Below are 18440 nucleotides of genomic sequence, written 5' to 3' on the forward strand. Positions count from 1 at the left end.
CAGATCTTAGTGGTCCCCTAATACTGTATCTGAAGTCTCTTTTATATAGATCTTAGTGGTCCCCTAATACTGTATCTGAAGTATCTTTTATATAGACCTTAGTGGTCCCCTAATACTGTCTCTGAAGTCTCTTTTATATAGACCTTAGTGGTCCCCTAATACTGTATCTGAAGTCTCTTTTATATAGGCCTTAGTGGTCCCCTAATACTGTATCTGAAGTCTCTTTTATATAGACCTTAGTGGTCCCCTAATACTGTATCTTAAGTATCTTTTATATAGACCTTAGTGGTCCCCTAATACTGTATCTGAAGTATCTTTTATATAGATCTTAGTGGTCCCCTAATACTGTATCTGAAGTCTCTTTTATATAGACCTTAGTGGTCCCCTAATACTGTATCTGAAGTCTCTTTTATATAGACCTTAGTGGTCCCCTAATACTGTATCTGAAGTCTCTTTTATATAGACCTTAGTGGTCCCCTAATACTGTATCTGAAGTCTCTTTTATATAGACCTTAGTGGTCCCCTAATACTGTATCTGAAGTCTCTATCCCGAAGTTCAGCCTTGGTGCAGAATTCCAGCCACTAGAGCCAGTCCCACAATGAGCTTTCCTTAGGATGTTCCATTTCTGTGTGTGTAGCTATGGAGGAGGAGAGGGGGCAAGGTGGAGGGTGGGGGTGTGGCCTTGACCTCATAAGGAGAAGATTCCTGATTGGTCCATCTGAGCTTTCATTTTCTCAAAGGCAGAGCAGGATACCCAGGGCTCGGTTTACACCTGTCACCATTTCTAGCCACTGGGGGACCATAGGCAGGCTGGGGGAACTCATATTAATGTTAAAAAACCTCATAAAGTGAAATTTTCATGCCATGGGACCTTTAAAAGCAGCTCACGAATATAGTTTCCTTTTTTAAGAAAGGCTCTAAAAAATGTCCTGAAATAGCTGCTCACTGTAGTTTTTATCAAACAAACAGTAGGAAAAAGTGCATTTGTTTGTGGTTCTAGTGAGTATTTGTGGCAGCGGGACACTGTGTGTGAGATTTAATAATCCTACAGAGAATGAACTACAGCGTGTGTGTTTATTGTGATGAAGTAACATGTCAGCCAGAGCAACAGTGTGGCTCATTGATTGTTCAACAACAATGGAGCTCTATGGCTCCGAGGAAGAAGATCTATCAGGCACAATATGTCTTGTCTCTGTCACAAAGGTTTGTTGAAGGTGTGCCAAAGCGGGAAAAGAAGGCGACTCCGCGTCTCTTCTGCGATATCTGCGACAGCTTTGACCTCCACGATACCGAGGACTGTCCCACTCAGGCCCAGAGCCCCGACTCCGTACCTCACACCACCTATCACGGCAACCCGGGCGACGAGAGGCCCTACTGCGACATCTGCGAGGCCTTCGGACACGCCACCGAGTCCTGCAACGATGATCAGACCTTCTAGTAGCTCCAAAAAAAAACTCTTTACCTGCATTTTGATTCCTTCCCCTTTTTCTCCTAAATACAACTCACCTTTTACTCTCCCACATCCAGCCCGACTGAACTCCCTTCAGGTTTTTCCATATTGTATTTTTATACTGTATTTATGCATATCACTGGTAGCCACTGTCCTGATCTAAATCCTTTACTCTCTGCGGCTCTTCTCTCTAAAGATAAACTGTAATGCTGAATGCTCGTCCAAATATGCTGCTTTGGTGCAATATCGATGTTTATAACAAAAAGGAATCCGTCCTCTGCACTCGTCGTTTTTATCGTGTTTTGCATTCGTCTGTTTCTAAAATAAGCAAAAGTGTTGTTTTTTCGGCTTTATTTCTTTGTTTTTTTTGGCAGGAAATGATGCAACTTAATGAAGCACAGTTCAAACTGAAGGGAAATGAAGCACCTCTCGACACATTCCTCACGTCTGTACGACTGCACACCAATCAGAGAGTGATACTGCCATGTCAAACGTTTATAAATGTTTTAATGTTTAGTGATATTTAGTAAGAAGACTTTATTCTAGCTTATCAACATGTGACAGAGTATATTAGGGCCACTTTGAGGAAGAAATATGGTCATAGATTTGAAGACACAATAGTGACTGCAGCGACTGTTCGTTCAAAACGATTGTGGATGTTGATAGACAAATGGTTCGTCCAATCACATGCCAGGTATTTTTTTTTAAAGTGCCTGCCCTTTCCCAAACAGTTTCCAACGATTTCTCAGATGGTTCTGTGTTAAAGTGCTCGTATTATCTTTTTTCCCCTTCCCTTTATTGTGTTATATATCTTTTTTGTGCACGTTATAGGTTTACAAAGTGAAAAAGCCCAAAGTCCCCCCCCAAAGGGACTTACCATCTCCAACAGAAAACACTGTTCACCAACTGCTCCAAACAGCTCTGTTGTAGTCCAGCCTTTACTTCAGAGACAGACATGGTCACTTTGGAACACATGTTATAATGCTCGCCTAGCTGCTAGCGTAGCACGCCCTCATACTCTGCTTCTGACTGGCTAGTAGTCCTTACCTAGCTACTGAGCATGTGCGACTCCAACTAAGATGTAACAGAAGTGAGATGTCTCTCTGTAGTTAAAACAGAGAGCTCAACACACAGGGTGAAAAGAGGAGCTGCAGCAATGTGCAGTACAACAAAAAGATGGTGTTTTTTGAAAATTACACCATATAAACCTCTTCCGGTATAACCTCTTAATACAATTATGAACCTGAAAATAATAATAATAATATGAGCACTTTAAAAAAACCATCTGGAGTTCCAAAAACTGTTCAATCAGGGCTAAAGTCCTGTGGTGGGCACTTGCCATTACTGTTATGTACGAAGTGGCTTAACAACATTTTAGTATTTGACAAAATCATTTTCTACACAAGGTCCATTTAATAGTGCGGGAGCTTTTGTCATAATCACAATATCTTCATCAGCAGCAGTTCCCAGGACTTTTAGATGTTAAAGTTTAAACATTTCTGTGCACTTTAAGGACTTCTTGTCTATGTTGGCATAAAATTTGAGATTTAAAGGTTCATCTGCATTTGCGTGACAGCGTGGCGACTCGATCAAAAGCTCCAGAGCAGCTACTAAATGGACCTCCTGATGAGATTTATTTAGTTTTCTCTCATGTGTGTGTAATTTCTGTTCCATCGATCATTCTACAGGAATAATGCCACTGAAAGTTACAGAGGATCGTTTGTGGTTGATGATGAAATTGTTGCATTTTGTTATTTATTGTCGGTCTTCACTAACCAGTGATTTTCCAACAGGAACATAAGCTAGCACTGATTTAAGGTGTATAGTCTGTACTAGGACTACTGTAGTATACTGTAGGCGGGCTTTGAAATGCATCTGCCTCATGTTACAGGATGAAAACGTTACCAGATGGAGCTATAGAAGCCTCTACTAACTTAGTTTTGCACTGTCCACTTTACAGATTCAGCAGAAACAAACAGCGCTTTAACTTGAAGACTTTAAACAAAAGGGATTTTATCATGAAGGTCAGTGCAGTTTATTCGGTGTGCTGTCACATTTCATACTGCCCTCTTTAAAGCAAATGTCTGACATTTTGGGAAATATGTTTATTCGCTTTCTGGCAGAGAGTTAGATGAGAAGGTCGATACCACTCATGTCTGTTCGCTAAATATGAAGCTAGTTAAGGCAGGTTTAGTCTATATCCACAACCTTCCACTTCCGGGATTGCTCCGTTGCCGCCTGAAATTCTGCCGGATGTCCCTCTTTTCGGCCGGATGTCCGTTGCCTTGGGCTTCCTTTGTGTTGCCATTTTAAACTCCGGTGGATTTGTGAGGACTATGGTTAACTGCTCCTCAGATCTCTGCAGGATAAATCCAGACAGCTAGCTAGACTATCTGTCCAATCAGAGGTTTCTGTTGCACGACTAAAACAACCTTTGAACGTACACACGTTCCACCAAAACAAGTTCCTTCCAGAGGCTGTTTTGCAGAGGCACCGCGGCTCCGTACGGATTTCTCCCATCCCAGAATGCCGGGTGGACTAGCCAGACCTTCCTCCGCAGCGCTGTGGAGGAAGGTCTGGCAAAGTGAGACCAGGGCAGATTAGTTTAGCTTAGCACAAAGTCTGTTAACGGGGAAACAGCCGGTTGTCGTTTTTACAATTCAGTTTAAACGTCCCATGGCATGAAAATGTCACTTTGAGGTTTTTTAACATTAATATGAGTTCCCCCAGCCTGCCTATGGTCCCCCAGTGGCTAGAAATGGTGATAGGTGTAAACCGAGCCCTGGGTATCCTGCTCTGCCTTTGAGAAAATGAAAGCTCAGATGGACCAATCAGGAATCTTCTCCTTATGAGGTCATAAGGAACAAGGTTACCTCACTTGAGTCAGCGGCGGTCGAGGCTAAAAATTTTAAGTTTGGAAATGAAAATAAAATAGTAATAAAAAAGTGAGCTTACCAGAGTGCAATGCTAAATCTGCTGATTACTCATTTAAACTGACAGATAAAAGTTAAAGTGAACTTTATTATCCCGAAAGGGGAAATTCACGTTGTCTTACACGTCTCCTCAGAAGAAGAAATCCAACACACAGAAAAAGATCTCTTCTGTCAGAAAGCAAACAGCATATTTGCCAAATTATCAAACTATTCCTTTAAATTAACTATGAAAAGCAACATGTATTTGACTTATCTTGTTCTTAAGCACAATTTTGGATCATATTGAATCTTCCAGTGTAACAGTGTATTATATAATACATGATGTGACTAACAATTGACACAAGTCTTTGTAAATACTAATCAGAGGCTTCCTTCTGAGAAATGTGTACACAGTGCCATGAGACAAAAGATAGCTTTTACGTGTACTACATTTTATTTTTCTGCCCTGTTGATAAAGATTGACATTGTATAAGGAGAGAAAAAAAAGCCCATTTGTATACTTTAAAACATTGTGTACTTTATAAGTGATGCGTCTAATTATTAGTGTAATGTTTTATATATGTAACTATTTCAGACACCATGTAGAAGTGGGTTTCGAAAGTATTTTACAGCTGTTGACGTGGTGTAAAATGTCACTGTTTTCTAAGTACTGTATACTCCTCAACAGTCCAATAGAAATACCAACAAAACAAGCTTGTGCTCATGTTTTTTTTTTTTTCACTCTAGCAGCAGCAGTGGAGGAAACTTCTGATTTAGTGTGGCCGGGTTGGCTCAGTGGGCGGAGCAGGTGCACATATACAGCAACGTGGCATCATGACTTTGCGTAAACAAACGCGCCACTTTCCTAAAGCCAAATGGCATGTTATCTGGACGCATTTTCAGCTATCGACGTGTAGGCCTATATCTACGCTGTATACAGCGGATGTAAACATACCTCGCCACGTTGCGTGTTATCGCGAGAACGCGACGTACTATCGCGAGAACGTCACAAGCCTGTTAAAAAAAAAGAAGAAGAAACGGTTGGGTTTAGGAAAAGAACACAGGGAAAGGCTTTAGTAACAAAACAGTGACCAAAACACGGAAAATAACGACAAAAACACGCTTAGGAAAACAATAAACGGTTGGGTTTAGGAAAGAAACATTGGGGAAGGCTTAAAAAAAATTGAAACGGCTGAAAAATCGGCACACGCGGGACGCGAACCCGGCTCTCCCGGGTGAAAGTGCCCCGTTCCTTTATACTACTCGCAATGTAGGTCAATGGCGGCCGATTCTCTCAAAACAAAACCAAAAGTAGCCTGATTTAGTGAAATAATCCTGATAACTGACTCAAAGCCACAAGAAGTCCAAGAAATTAAACGATTTCCTGTAATGCAGGCTGACAGTCCCCCTTAAATACAAACGCTGAACACAAACACCAACAACTTTTGTGAATTTTATTAAGAAAACAAAACCATTGGACATGATAAAAACCAAGCACTACTGATGGAATAAATAAGTCAAACCAAACCAAACATCTGTACAAGATCTAAAGTAAAACAAAATGGTCCCTAAAAGAAAGAAGAAAAAAAAAAAAAAAACATACAGGATTTTATATCTCACTTTTTTTTTCAAAACACAGTTATGAGCAAACTATAAGCAATCAGCTCAATCAGGTGAAAGCTACAACATAAGTGAGATCTTCCATTTTTAAACTGAGTGTACATAATGCTGTTTATAACTGTTAATGTCAATACAATAGCATTTTAAGTTCCAGCGCTGCTGGACTGGGAATGAGGTATATGCTAATCCATCCTCTAAACTGAGACAAATTTTTTTTTTTTTATTATTATTATTTCTTTTCTCTCCATCCATGTGAATGCTGATTTGTTGAAATCTGATCAAGTAATTCTGCGTCGTAAAGTACTTCTTATAGCCCCTGTTATGTCATGAAGTCATTGGTTTGCAGAGTTTCTACTGATTCCAATCCATGTTCACGAGTAAATATTAACGAAACTAAATCTTACATGTGTGAGGTTGAACATTAGAGGTCACAGGTCTGAATCCGCACTATATAGAGTTCAAGTAAATTGCACAGATCTGCACAAAAACCGAGAGCTTGATGCCACACGTGTATAGATTTAGCCAAAAGACAGCACCTTGAAGGAGGATTAGAACCAATGCTTCAGCTAAAAGACTGGACCCCTCTGCCAAAGATAAGTAGTGACACACAGAGATGAGAAGTGATTAAATACAAGTCATGATGGCGGACCAGACGGGAAAACCAGTTCCCTGTAACTGGTCCGTTCCTACTTTAGGGGGAGTGGGAGGGAGGGGGGGGGGGGATACGCCCCCTGAAGTCGACACAGACCAGCGACCGGGAACTCTGAATTATGAGGATTGCAAATGTTAAAATGTTCAGAAGATAAAACTGAAAGTTCTTCTGGGTAGTGTTCAAATTCCAGTAGACAAATGTTTGTTAAAAAAGGGAAGAGTTCCACATTTTGGGGTAAATAACCCAAAACTTGATACCGTTTTCATGTCAGTACAGAAAATCTGAAGCTACAGCCAGGTGATGGTTAGCTTAGCTTAGCATCAAGCCGGGAAACAGCAGGAAATGGCTAACCTGGTTCTCACTAATTAGCACGTTATAGATCTTATTTAATGTTGCTCCGGTCTGAGAAAAAAAATCCAGCACATAACCACCGTAAAAAGCCGAAATATTTCACTTTTTTTTTTAAATTAAGCAACATGTTAATAAGTGAGCTAAATCCCCTTACCAAAACCTGAACAACATTAAATCTAATCCGTATACAAACAAGTCTAAAAACAATTAGTAGCCGTTTTATGGGGGTTGTTTCCAGTCGTTATGCTATGCTAAAAGAAGCTAACCGTCTCCTGGCTCCAGCTTAAATATTCAACGTACAGACACGAGATCCATCCGCTCAGCTAACTCTCGGTAAGAGAGTAAATAGTTCCCAAAATGTCAAACAATTCCTTCGAATAAAAACAAGTGTTGTAGTTGAATATACATATTGGAAAAAGACTAATTAGTGATGATTATAAGGCATACAAAAAAAAAAAAAAAACAATAACATGGCACCAAAATTGTAATCCAAAACCGGCTTGACCTAAAAACGTGTATTTAATCGTGGCAACTCAAGGCACACCTTCATGATCTACGCTAGCTACGCCCCCGTCTTCACTACTTATCCAAGAGTTCATCTTGACCAGTACCATCTTCTTCTTAGTCTACAAAACCACAAACTAACTCACTTTAAAAAAAAAACGACAACATGTGAATGGAGAACTTTTCATGGATAGAGAAAAAAGACTTCACTACAGCAGCAAATCTATCTGTGATCGATTGTGACATACCATAACAGTGCATTGACCCTCCTGAGAAAAAAACCCTAAACGTTTCCTAAACAAATATAGAACATTAGTCTAACAGGAGGCGGATCGGGAGGATTGAAGTGACGTGGTCTTAGGGTGGAGGTCCCCCCCTCCCCGCGGCCGCTGGTCCGAGACCAGGTTAGCCTCTTTTGAGCTAAACCGTTAGCAGTAAAACGGTCTCAGAGCAGCGCCCGGTGATCAACCTCATCCTAATGTCAGATCCCCAGTGTTAACTCTTTTTAGTCACAGATGCAGGTCAGTGTTTGTCGCCTGGCGGTGGTGGTGGTGGTGGGGCTCGGCGGACAGCGCCGCCCCCTGGTCACGGAGGGGGATTGCAGCCCGGGTTCAGAGCATCTCTTGGCATTCGTGAAAAAAAGTGTAAGAACTGGAAGGAAGCACGGAGGGGACCAGTGAATAGAGGTAATATCCATTCTCCCTCTGTGGCAGAGGAGTGTTTGGGCAAAGGTGGCAAACTGGGGGGGAGAAGATGGACGTCCATTCTCCCTTTGGTATTGAGAAGGGGAGGTGGGGTAGTGAGAGGAGAGCCGGTGCATCCATTAGCCCTACATTATCTAGAGTTAATGGAGGGAGGGAGGGAGGGAGGGAGGGAGGGAGGGATGACTCAGCACCAAACATTTAACTCTCTTCAAAGTCCTGAGACGAGGACTCCGATTTGCTTTTCTTGCTGGGCGGGGCCTCCTCCTCTAGGTCCTGCAAGGAAAAATGAACACATGGGAAACAGTTTTTACAAATCATATGCACTTTATTTATGTGGAAAACGAGTCCGCGGTACGTTCAAGCTTTTAAACTTTTAAAATCAACAAGGACATCGAGATATTCAAGACAAACTATCTGCTGAGTTCATCAAGTTCAATTTAAAAACACCTTTTAAGCCCACATAAAATCCAATTGAATACACATTTAACTGTGATATCATTCAACGTATGCCGTTTTTTTTTAAAATTGACGACGTGATGTCATTTAGTTTTTTGGGCTTGTATTTCACTGTTTGAGTTTGTTGCCATTTCTTGTTCCACTGATACTGCGTGATTTTAATTCTAAATTTTTTTCTGAACCAAACGAAGACCTTTTAATAACATTTAAAGTTACAAACTCTTTGTGGACGCTAACTGGGGGGTTCAAAGAAAACAAAGTATTCATATGTCACAACATGGACACATAAAAACAGAGTACCTGCATGGCTAGAGCCCATTACAGATAAGTTAGAAAGTGTGTGGGTTTTACCCCCTTGTAAACTGGCTGAACTGATCGTTATCGTTTAAATATTCACAACTTGGACGACCAAACTAAAATCGGTCGTGGGTCTCGTTCAAGGCGCGGTCGTACCTGAGTGGCTTTGCTGTCTGTGGAGTCCTTGTCCCCTGAGGACAGGCTGTCTCTCTTGGCACTTTGTCCTCTCTCCGAGGTCTCTGACGAAGGTGTGGTCTTACCTGAGGATAACAACACGTCAACAAATCAGAACAGGAGCACATTTCTTCACCTGGCGGTAAACACAGAGGAGGACTGAACAGCGACCACGACAGACGCTGTGCCGTCGCTGCCGACAGAGACAGACTTTTGTTTTCTGACCCTTTAATGACACAGTGTGGCGGTGGGAAGGAACTGCAGTTATTTCACCCAGCTGAGACTTCAGTGTAAAGCGTGATTTGTGCTTCTATGTAAAATCTACCATGTGAACCTCTCTGGTCTGTAACTACGTGTCGTTCGGCCGTGGCTTGGTAGCGTTGCATCCCCCCCCCCCACCCCAGACTCATTTCCTGGTTCTCCTTCTCCATAAACAACGTGAGATCAAGGAGAGGGTTAACTTCTCCTGCTCCAGATCTCCCACCTCGGTCAGAAAACACTTTGGTTCTCTCACTAGGACTCTAGAGTCGCTACTCGCTCCGAATATAATCACCGTCTCTCTCTCACTCACTTTCTTCCTCGCTTTAACACACACACACACACACACACACACACACACACACACACACACACACACACACACACACACACACACACACACACACACACACACACACACACACACACACACACGAAGGCTACGGCGAAAGTGCTGCATGGAGCCTCCGCAGAACCGTAAATTACGCTCAACCCTTGTGTGGTCCTTTGGGTCACCGTGTCCCGAAGGACCACACAAGGATGATGTACTTCCGTTTATTTTGTTGAGAATTGCTCTCTAAACCCTGTCTCTTGTAAAGTAAGTAAGTAAAGTTTGTTTCCTAGCACATTTAAACACCGTTTAAGCTGACCAAAACGCTGTACCAACGAGCACCAAGGTGCTGCATTAACCTTTGTTTTGTCCTTCGGGTCACCGGGACCCGAAGGACCACACTTAACCAATGAAGAAACTAACTAAAGAGTGATTTATGGTTCTGCGGGAGGCTCCACGCAGAGCTTTCACCGAAGCCTACGTAAGTGGCCTGATGTTTATAATTGTGCGTTGGTGTGTGTGTGTCGATCTCTTTAATATCATGGGCCAGTGTGTGTGTGCGTGGGGAGCGTGTGGTAGAGTGAGTGAGGGAGTGACTGATTAGTGTCAAGTGTCTCCCCTGTGCTTTCTGACCATGGTCAGAAATCTGTAGCCAGTTTTTGATTCTCCTTGATTTTTTTTTTTTTCTTTTCATTTTTATTTATTTATTAAACAGGAAAAGATTAAAGACAATCGGGCCTGACTCAGTGTAAAACTGATTTTCAGCAGGTTCCTGCTCTGCCGAACATACACACCACATACACAACAAAAACTCCTAGACAGAACCATTAGATAGCGAGCAAATGTTAATTTAAATAGTCTTATTGATGTTAAAGTTCTAATGTGCTGTGGAATGTCATTCCAGGCTTTAGTGAGCACATAGAAAAAAGATCTCTGTCCATAACAGTTTCTAAAAGCCGGTAGAGGCAAAAGTCCACTTGTAGCAGATCTCGTAATGTGCTCGGACCTTGAACTGGGTTTTGGAACCAACGTAGACCGAGCAGCTGCAGTGTGACCATTTAAAATTTGATAATACAGTTTTATCCCATGGCTTAATTTATAATTCTCAAATGTCAAGGCATTACACAGAGATAGTGCAGTACAGTGGTGAGTCCATCCAGGAAGCCTAACATGTAGCTTATAGGCTTTGTTATAGAGTCTTATTACTGGTTCAAGAATCTCATTTGTTGTAAGTGACCAAGAAGGTAAACAATACGACAAAGTGGACATAATGATGGCATGAAGATAAGTCTTTGAGACAGAGAGCAGCAAATATGGTCTAATTTTACTATAAACAAATAACTTTTGGTTTAACTTTCTGGTTAGGGTTTGGACATGTGAGATGTGAGTCAAGAGAGACTCCAAGATACTTATGGTGCGTTCTTTTTGTCTTGTAATCGCGACTAGTAGCTCGAGCGTGACGTCACATCCGTGTCGAAAAACGAATAACCAGCGGGGTCGTTGCGTTCTTTTTGTCACACAATACTACGAGTCGGAGAAAAGATGGATTTTTGTAACATGTTTAGTAACATTTAGGATTCTATTCACCCAGTTATTGACATATTACACACATATATTTCACAGTTTGATACATGAAAATTACGTTTTGATTAACATTAATGTTAGGCTACTGCTCTGCTTTCTGCTCAAGACTCGGCTTAAAGCCATTGTTGTCATATAGCAACCGAGCATCTCTAGCCAATTTCAGCTACACAAGCTACAAAATAACTAATCAGGCGGTATTTAACTCCTAATAAGACTGTAGAGACATGCCTATAGGTAGCAGTATACAGCGCTATGTTTAACTCCTAATAAGACTGTAGAGACATGCCTATAGGTAGCAGTATACAGCGCTATGTTTAACTCCTAATAAGACTGTAGTGACATGCCTATAGGTAGCAGTATACAGCGCTATGTTTAACTCCTAATAAGACTGTAGAGACATGCCTATAGGTAGCAGTATACAGCGCTATGTTTAACTCCTAATAAGACTGTAGAGACATGCCTATAGGTAGCAGTATACAGCGCTATGTTTAACTCCTAATAAGACTGTAGAGACATGCCTATAGGTAGCAGTATACAGCGCTATGTTTAACTCCTAATAAGACTGTAGAGACATGCCTATAGGTAGCAGTATACAGCGCTATGTTTAACTCCTAATAAGACTGTAGAGACATGTCTATAGGTAGCAGTATACAGCGCTATGTGTACGACTTCATTTGGTTACAACAACGACAAAAGTGCTTAAAATTGTAGAAAACCACAATGTTTACTACGTGTGATGCACGACGTAGCCATCTTTGAAAGTGAGCTCGGGGTCCTCTGAGTTCAGACGACTTGACGAGTCGTAAATACGACCTCGGGCGCGTTCTTTTTGCAACTTCCGGGTCGTAACTCCGGAAAACGACTCGTAAAACGACTTCGGTGGACAAAAAAAACGCACCATTATAAGTGGATACAACTGAAAGTTTTTGATTAGAGAACATGATGGGATTGGATATGGATAAATGTCTCCTAGATGAATGGAAGTACATGCATTCTGTTTTCTTGGTATTAAGTGTTAAACGATTCTCTTGCAACCAGTTATGTAAATGCTGGAGATCTGTGTTAAGTTTGTGATTAATTGTATCAATATTTGAGCCAGAAAAAAAAATAACAGTGTCATCAGCATATAGCAGAGAGCTAGAAAAATGAAACACATAAGGAAGATCATTAATATACATAAGGAAAAGTAAAAGGACCTAAAATACTTCAGAAAGGTTTCATGTTGTTTATGGAGAAAAAGAATGAGGAAATGAGTCGGGGGCATATGCAAAACTACCAAGCCACGTAGGCCTACCTACGTACAGACGTACCCACGGCGTCCGATTTATCGCAGAAGCTTAATTCGGCCGTAAGAAAGAAACTAATCAAAAGATCAAACTGGATACAAATACAATTTCAAATTAGATCCTGAAGCAATTAGTACTTAAAACAATCTGAGAATTGACAATCTACCTTAAAAACTTGTTTCATGATTTATTTTTTTATACTGTTTTTACTATTTTGGTGCACAAGAGACGATAATTGAGCCTTTACGTTAATTTGACAGGCTTCGGTTCGGACTCGTGCCACGTTAAAAATGTTACGGAAATGTTAGTCGATTCCAAGCTAGTAAGACTGCTGCCTCTCCAGACGTGGGACAGATTAATATAAAGAGCTCCACGTCTGAAAGGGGCTTTTGGGGGAAGACGGAGAAGCTGTTGAAGTTGTATTTAACTATGAGGAAGTAGTCCCCCCCCCCCTTCTCTGTGTGTGATGTCAGTGGTCCTGACGTTACAAGACAGACACAAGATTAGGGCGGGAAAAACTAAAACAGGAAATGGCTCCATCTGTTCAGCCGTACTGCTACACCACCACCAGGCTGAGTTGGAGAGAATGACAGGGAGGAGATCTTTGGTGATGCTAGGTGTGTGTGTGTGTGTGTGTGTGTGTGTGTGTGTGTGTGTGTGTGTGTGTGTGTGTGTGTGTGTGTGTGTGTGTGTGTGTGTGTGTGTGTGTGTGTGTGTCTGACCCCTCTTGCTGTCCGGGCTCTGGTCGGTCTTGGCCTCGCTGCTCTCGCGGTGAGACGTGGCGGCGGGCTCTGGGGCCGGGCTGGTGCTACAACTGTTTTCCTGTTTCACCGGGGACGAGTCCGCGATGGAGCTCTGGTTGCTGTTGTCGTCTAGAGAAGAAGGAGAGACTGAGTTTAGCTGGTTTTTGTCATTGTGGGATCGTCGAACATTGATCTCATACACAAAACAAACCCCTTTTTTTAATCGTTTTGTATTACATGACTTTGTGGGACATTAGTGCGGTTTTTTTTCATAGAAGATGCATAAAAAACCCTCACGTCTGGGTACAGATTCCTCAAAATGTACAGACCCTGTTAACAGGGTCTCTGCAGGTTTCAGAAAGCCAAATTTAAAACTTTTAAGGGCAACATCTTACGGTATTTCTAAATAAAGGATGTGGCTGCATTTAGAAAAAAGGAGTCCCTGAATGATTCCTCTCCCTGTAGATGGTCTAAAACACTAGTCTGGTGTTATTCTATACCTTCACTGTCAACAAATCCCACGAAAAGACCAAAACCAACAGTGAATGTATCTTATAACAAGTAGTGAGTGTGAGCGTGTGAGTGTGTATGTGTGAGTGTGTGAGCGTGTGTGTGTTTCACAGCCAGATGCCTATTTACTATTACTTTGATAGAAACTAATGACTGAAATCAGCAATAACTGAGCCTTAAAATATACACATAACTATAAATTTGTGTTTTTAAAGATGTATGTCTTCAGTAGGAACCAATGGGCTTGTGACGGAGAGTCTCAGAAAGAGTAGAGAGGTCCGAAAGAGTTGATTTGACAATAAGAAATATACAGAATATCGCCAGCCGTGTCCTTTAAGGCTCTCGGTACGCACCATGCATGTCCATCATCCCTGGAGAGGAGCTGTTCTCTGGAGTCGTCAACTCGGAGCCGTATTTCTCATCTTTACCCTTCTTCTTATTTTTGTTCTTCTACAATGAGAGGAAAAAGTACAACGTTCAAACATTTAACATGTAATACTGGGATGTACGAACCGACAAAATCAAAAACGGTGGCGTGTAGAAAGTGTCATGGGGGGGGAAAAAAAAGAATAGTTTGGCCTTGAAATTAAAGGCCAAAGCGTTTCTTTTTGTCTTCAGCATTTCATATAAAGCTAGAGCTGGGCGATATGGAGAAAATCAAATATCACGATATTTTTGACCAAATACCTCGATATCGATACCACAATGATATTGTAGTGTTGACTTGGTGCTTTCACAAAATATTTACACAATGAGATTTTTGATGAATAATCATCAGTAATGTGGATATAATGACTAAGTGGGTAAAAGTGAATAATAGAACAGTTACAACAGTCTGGTAAGTTCAGAAAAGTAAATCACGTTACTGTAACGCAGCCTTTAAAACCAGGAAAAGACACTTATGTCATATCACGATATCCAAAATCTAAGACGATATCTAGTCTCATATCACAATATCGATATAATATCGATATATTGCCCAGCTCTATATAAAGCACCTGTTAAAAAACCATTAGGTTACATGGTGTGTTTTTGGGGGTTTACTGTTAACATTTAACGTCACTTAAAGAGGCTGAACTCACGTCGTCCGATTTGGGCTCCGTCACCGGCACCCACTTGTAGATGCGAAGGGACGTGTCTCCAACCGTCACCCATTTCTTCTCCCTGTGAAGGAGAGAAAAAACAAGCTGACTCAGCGGCTCAGAGTCCCCAAACAGCGCAGACACTGTGAAGCAGCTCCCTGGCACAAACAACTGTAGTAATTCTATAAATTAGGCTGTCTAAATACTACAAAAAAACAACAAGGCTATTAAAGTGATACAAGTTTAAAAAAAAGGTACTGCAACCAATTTACCATTTAGTCTTAAGAATGTCAGACAATAGTTAAAAATGGCCATCTCAATTTCCCACCGCCAATTATTACAGCGTTAAATGATCTGTTTTTATCCCCCGACAAACAGCCCAAAGATATTAAAAGATTTCTTTTTTTTTTTCTTTTTTTATAAACAGAAGAACTGCAAATTATCCTTATTTTAGAGGCTGGAGCAGCTAAGAAAATGGCATTTCTGCTAAATAAATGACTTAATATCTGTCTGTGAATGGAAATATTGTGATTAACACAGCAGGGAACATATGAGGTCAATAATAGTAAAAAAAATCTAAAATCACTACTGAATCCCAAAGGCTCGTTATGTCTCTCAATACAATCACACTGCAGCAGAGCCAATGCTTTTAAAGACCTCATCTTGGGCTTTAGGAATGTTTCCTGACATGTTATAAACCAAATTGAGTAATTGAGTAGATCATAGGGCCATTACATGATTATGAAAATAATTGTTAGCTGCAGCCCTATTATGTATAAATTACATGTTAGAAATTAGTAAAGAAATGTCAGTCACAATTTCCCAAAGCTTAATTGAACATGTTTGTCTTATTTTGTCCTGGTATTTTTGCTTCACTATCACATAGTTGCCGATTATTTTTTTTATATGTTGATCTAATAATCAATGAATCAACTTACTGCTCAATTGATTGATCAATTGTTTGGTCAATCAAATTTAGGAAAGGTAAGACTAATTGTTTCATCTCAAAGCAGTGGTGGAGGAAGTATTCCGTTACTTAAGTTAAAGTTAAATATTATCTAAATGTATTTTAAGTATCAAAGTATTCATAAATCTGTGTTACTATTGAATATAATATTGTATCACTGCTATATCAGTGCGAAAGTATCATTTAGTCGGTTGGGATATGGCAAAAAACACTTCTATATTTCATATATAACGTTATTCATTAAATATTTATATTTCCGATGTATTTGTGTAATCTGGAAAGAAACTAACGTTACAGCTGTTAAATGTAGTAGAGTAAAGATCACAACATTTTGCTCTGAAAAGTGAAGTTTAAGTATAAAGTAGTATGAAACGGAAATACTCAAGAAAAGTAAAATTATTTTAAAACTGACAGTACTTGAGTAACAATGTACAAGTCCGTGTAACATGCAGTAACTTTCTGTTACAGCAACAGAAAACAAAAACACCCGAAATAAATAATTAAAATTAATTTTAATTTTTTTTATATATTTGTAGTTTAATATTCAGTATCACAATGAGTTTTCTTTTTAATAATAATAATTTAAAAAAAAAAGATAAAAAGAAACCCGTTAAATTAACGTTATTTTTAAACCACCAACTTCTACTACTTCGACCTGGGGACGTTTGATTAAACTACCTTAAAAAAAATAAAAATAAAACCCACACACACACACCACATAAATTCTGCCACCGGGCGGGGTTACACATCTAAATGACACAAAAACAATACACCCCCGACATAAATGCATGTATATTTGAACAGTTATGTGTGTATAAAAGTGTCCTTGTGTAAACGTTTGGACTGAGCCACTACGTGTTCAGCCATGCACTGCTGTTAGCCTACTTCCCTCTCCCAACCCCCACCGTGCCTCCTTCTCTACCAGACCCAAAGGGTGACTCAAAGCGCTTAATTTAAAACTCCAGACGGACTAAACTACTCCGACTCAAGAGCGCCGTCGTCAAATTGTTTCCAAGTCAACAGTTATCGGAGGTTTTCGGTCCGAAAAACACCACAAACCGGAGCGTCAAGCTCAAACAGCAATGGCTTCATGTGACTGCATCGAAATGGCTTCTGGGTTTTGCCGTGAAGAGAAAACGAGAACATGTTGTATGTCTGATATAAAAGCAGCCAGACGACGGGGACGGACGGGCTGACGCGGTGCACGGCACTAGTGCGCCCCGGTGCACCTGAGCTGCAAGTACATCTGCCGTGAATCCCCGTTCAAAAATCATGCCTTTTCTTTCAATTTCATCACTCACTCCGTCTCCTTCCCTCTCCTCCCCCAACAAGCCGAAGCCTTTCTCGTGTTAGATAACGAAGCACGCTTCTTTTTTTTCTCTTCCTTTTCCCTCTTACCATTTTCGTACTTTCTCAATAGCGGCCATAACCCTTTTGATGTCATCTTTCGCCCTGCTCCGGGTCTCAGCTCGGACTGACCTGCCCGACATTGCCGCGGTGGGTATAATATTTTTAAAGCTCGCCGGCAGTTCAGACACAATGCAAACAGTAGAGCGCACAGAGAAGCTACTGCGCCTGCGCGGGCTGATAGAGCAGAGAGAAAGAGAGAGAGAGGGAGAGAGAGAGAGAGAGGGAGGGGAAGGGGGGTGCTGGCTGCAGCTGCACTATGAAGACAGATCTGATCTCCCTGCTGTGTGTGTGTGTGTGTGTGTGTGTGTGTGTGTGTGTGTGTGTGTGTGTGTGTGTGTGTGTGTGTGTGTGTGTGTGTGTGTGTGTGTGTGTGTGTGTGTGTGTGTGTGCGGGAGAACAAAGAGGCTGCGGCCAACTAAAAGAACTAAAAACTACCAGAAGTTTGGCTTTAAACTTGGGGATCTGTCAGCTGAAGCGTTCATCAGGGATGTAGAGAAGTGGCGGAGGAAGTACTCAGATCTAAATACTGTAAGAAGTAAAAGTCCTGCAGTGGTGGAGGAAGTACTCAGATCTTTTACTTAAGTAAAAGTACTCCTAGGCATACCACATTGTAAAAAGTCCTTCATTGTAAATGTAATTTATGTAAATGTATGTATAAGTATAATAGGTTTAGAGTAGTATTGGCGCTGTAGTGACTGTTCTATTGTATATTATATCATTAGATTATTATTCCTCATGCATTCATGTAAGAACAGGACTTTACTGTTGGAGTTGGTTGAGCTGGAGCTCATTTTTAACTATTAACTAGTGATTATTTTTATTCTGGATTAATCCGCTGATTATTGTCTCCATTAATCGATTGATCGTTTGGTCTGAAAAAATAGAGAAAAATGGCCCAGAGTCCAAAATGAAACCTTGAAATTACAAATTATAACAATATTAAAAAGCTTTTCAGGTACCGATGATTGTTCTGGAGTTTAATTCATAACAATATATCATATTTTATATTTTGTATGAAGAAATCTTAAAGTAGTTCTGAAAAGTAGTAGGCCTAACTAAATGTAGCGGAGTAAAAGTGTGCAGTATTTCCCCGTATACCCTTGAAGAAGATCACAAGAAGAATTGTAGAATTTGCTAAATGAATTACA

At 40.7% G+C, this 18440-nt stretch overlaps 2 protein-coding genes across 4 annotated transcripts in view; one reads left to right on the forward strand and one right to left on the reverse strand.

Moving 5' to 3' along the window:
- clip1b (CAP-GLY domain containing linker protein 1b) overlaps nucleotides 1-1521 on the forward strand; it is a 37295-nt gene extending 35774 nt beyond the window's left edge. For all 3 annotated transcript variants that reach the window (XM_039778974.1, XM_039778973.1, XM_039778975.1), the window contains one exon: nucleotides 1205-1521. In XM_039778974.1, the coding sequence (XP_039634908.1) occupies nucleotides 1205-1439 (235 nt within the window). In that variant the 3' untranslated portion in view covers nucleotides 1440-1521. The remainder of the gene's footprint in view (nucleotides 1-1204) is intronic.
- Nucleotides 1522-8236: 6715 nt separating this feature from the next.
- bcl7a (BAF chromatin remodeling complex subunit BCL7A) lies at nucleotides 8237-17459 on the reverse strand. The gene is made up of 6 exons (XM_039780608.1): nucleotides 17281-17459; nucleotides 14916-14997; nucleotides 14187-14283; nucleotides 13303-13452; nucleotides 9104-9207; nucleotides 8237-8467 (listed from the first exon to the last, which is right to left on the reverse strand). The coding sequence occupies exons 1-6, from the start codon at nucleotides 17370-17372 to the stop codon at nucleotides 8393-8395; spliced, it is 600 nt and encodes a 199-aa protein (XP_039636542.1). The 5' UTR covers nucleotides 17373-17459; the 3' UTR covers nucleotides 8237-8392.
- Between the last annotated feature and the right edge of the window lie 981 nt (nucleotides 17460-18440).

Source organism: Perca fluviatilis, chromosome 17 (genome assembly GCF_010015445.1).
Source record: "Perca fluviatilis chromosome 17, GENO_Pfluv_1.0, whole genome shotgun sequence".
Classification (NCBI taxonomy): Eukaryota; Metazoa; Chordata; class Actinopteri; order Perciformes; family Percidae; genus Perca; species Perca fluviatilis.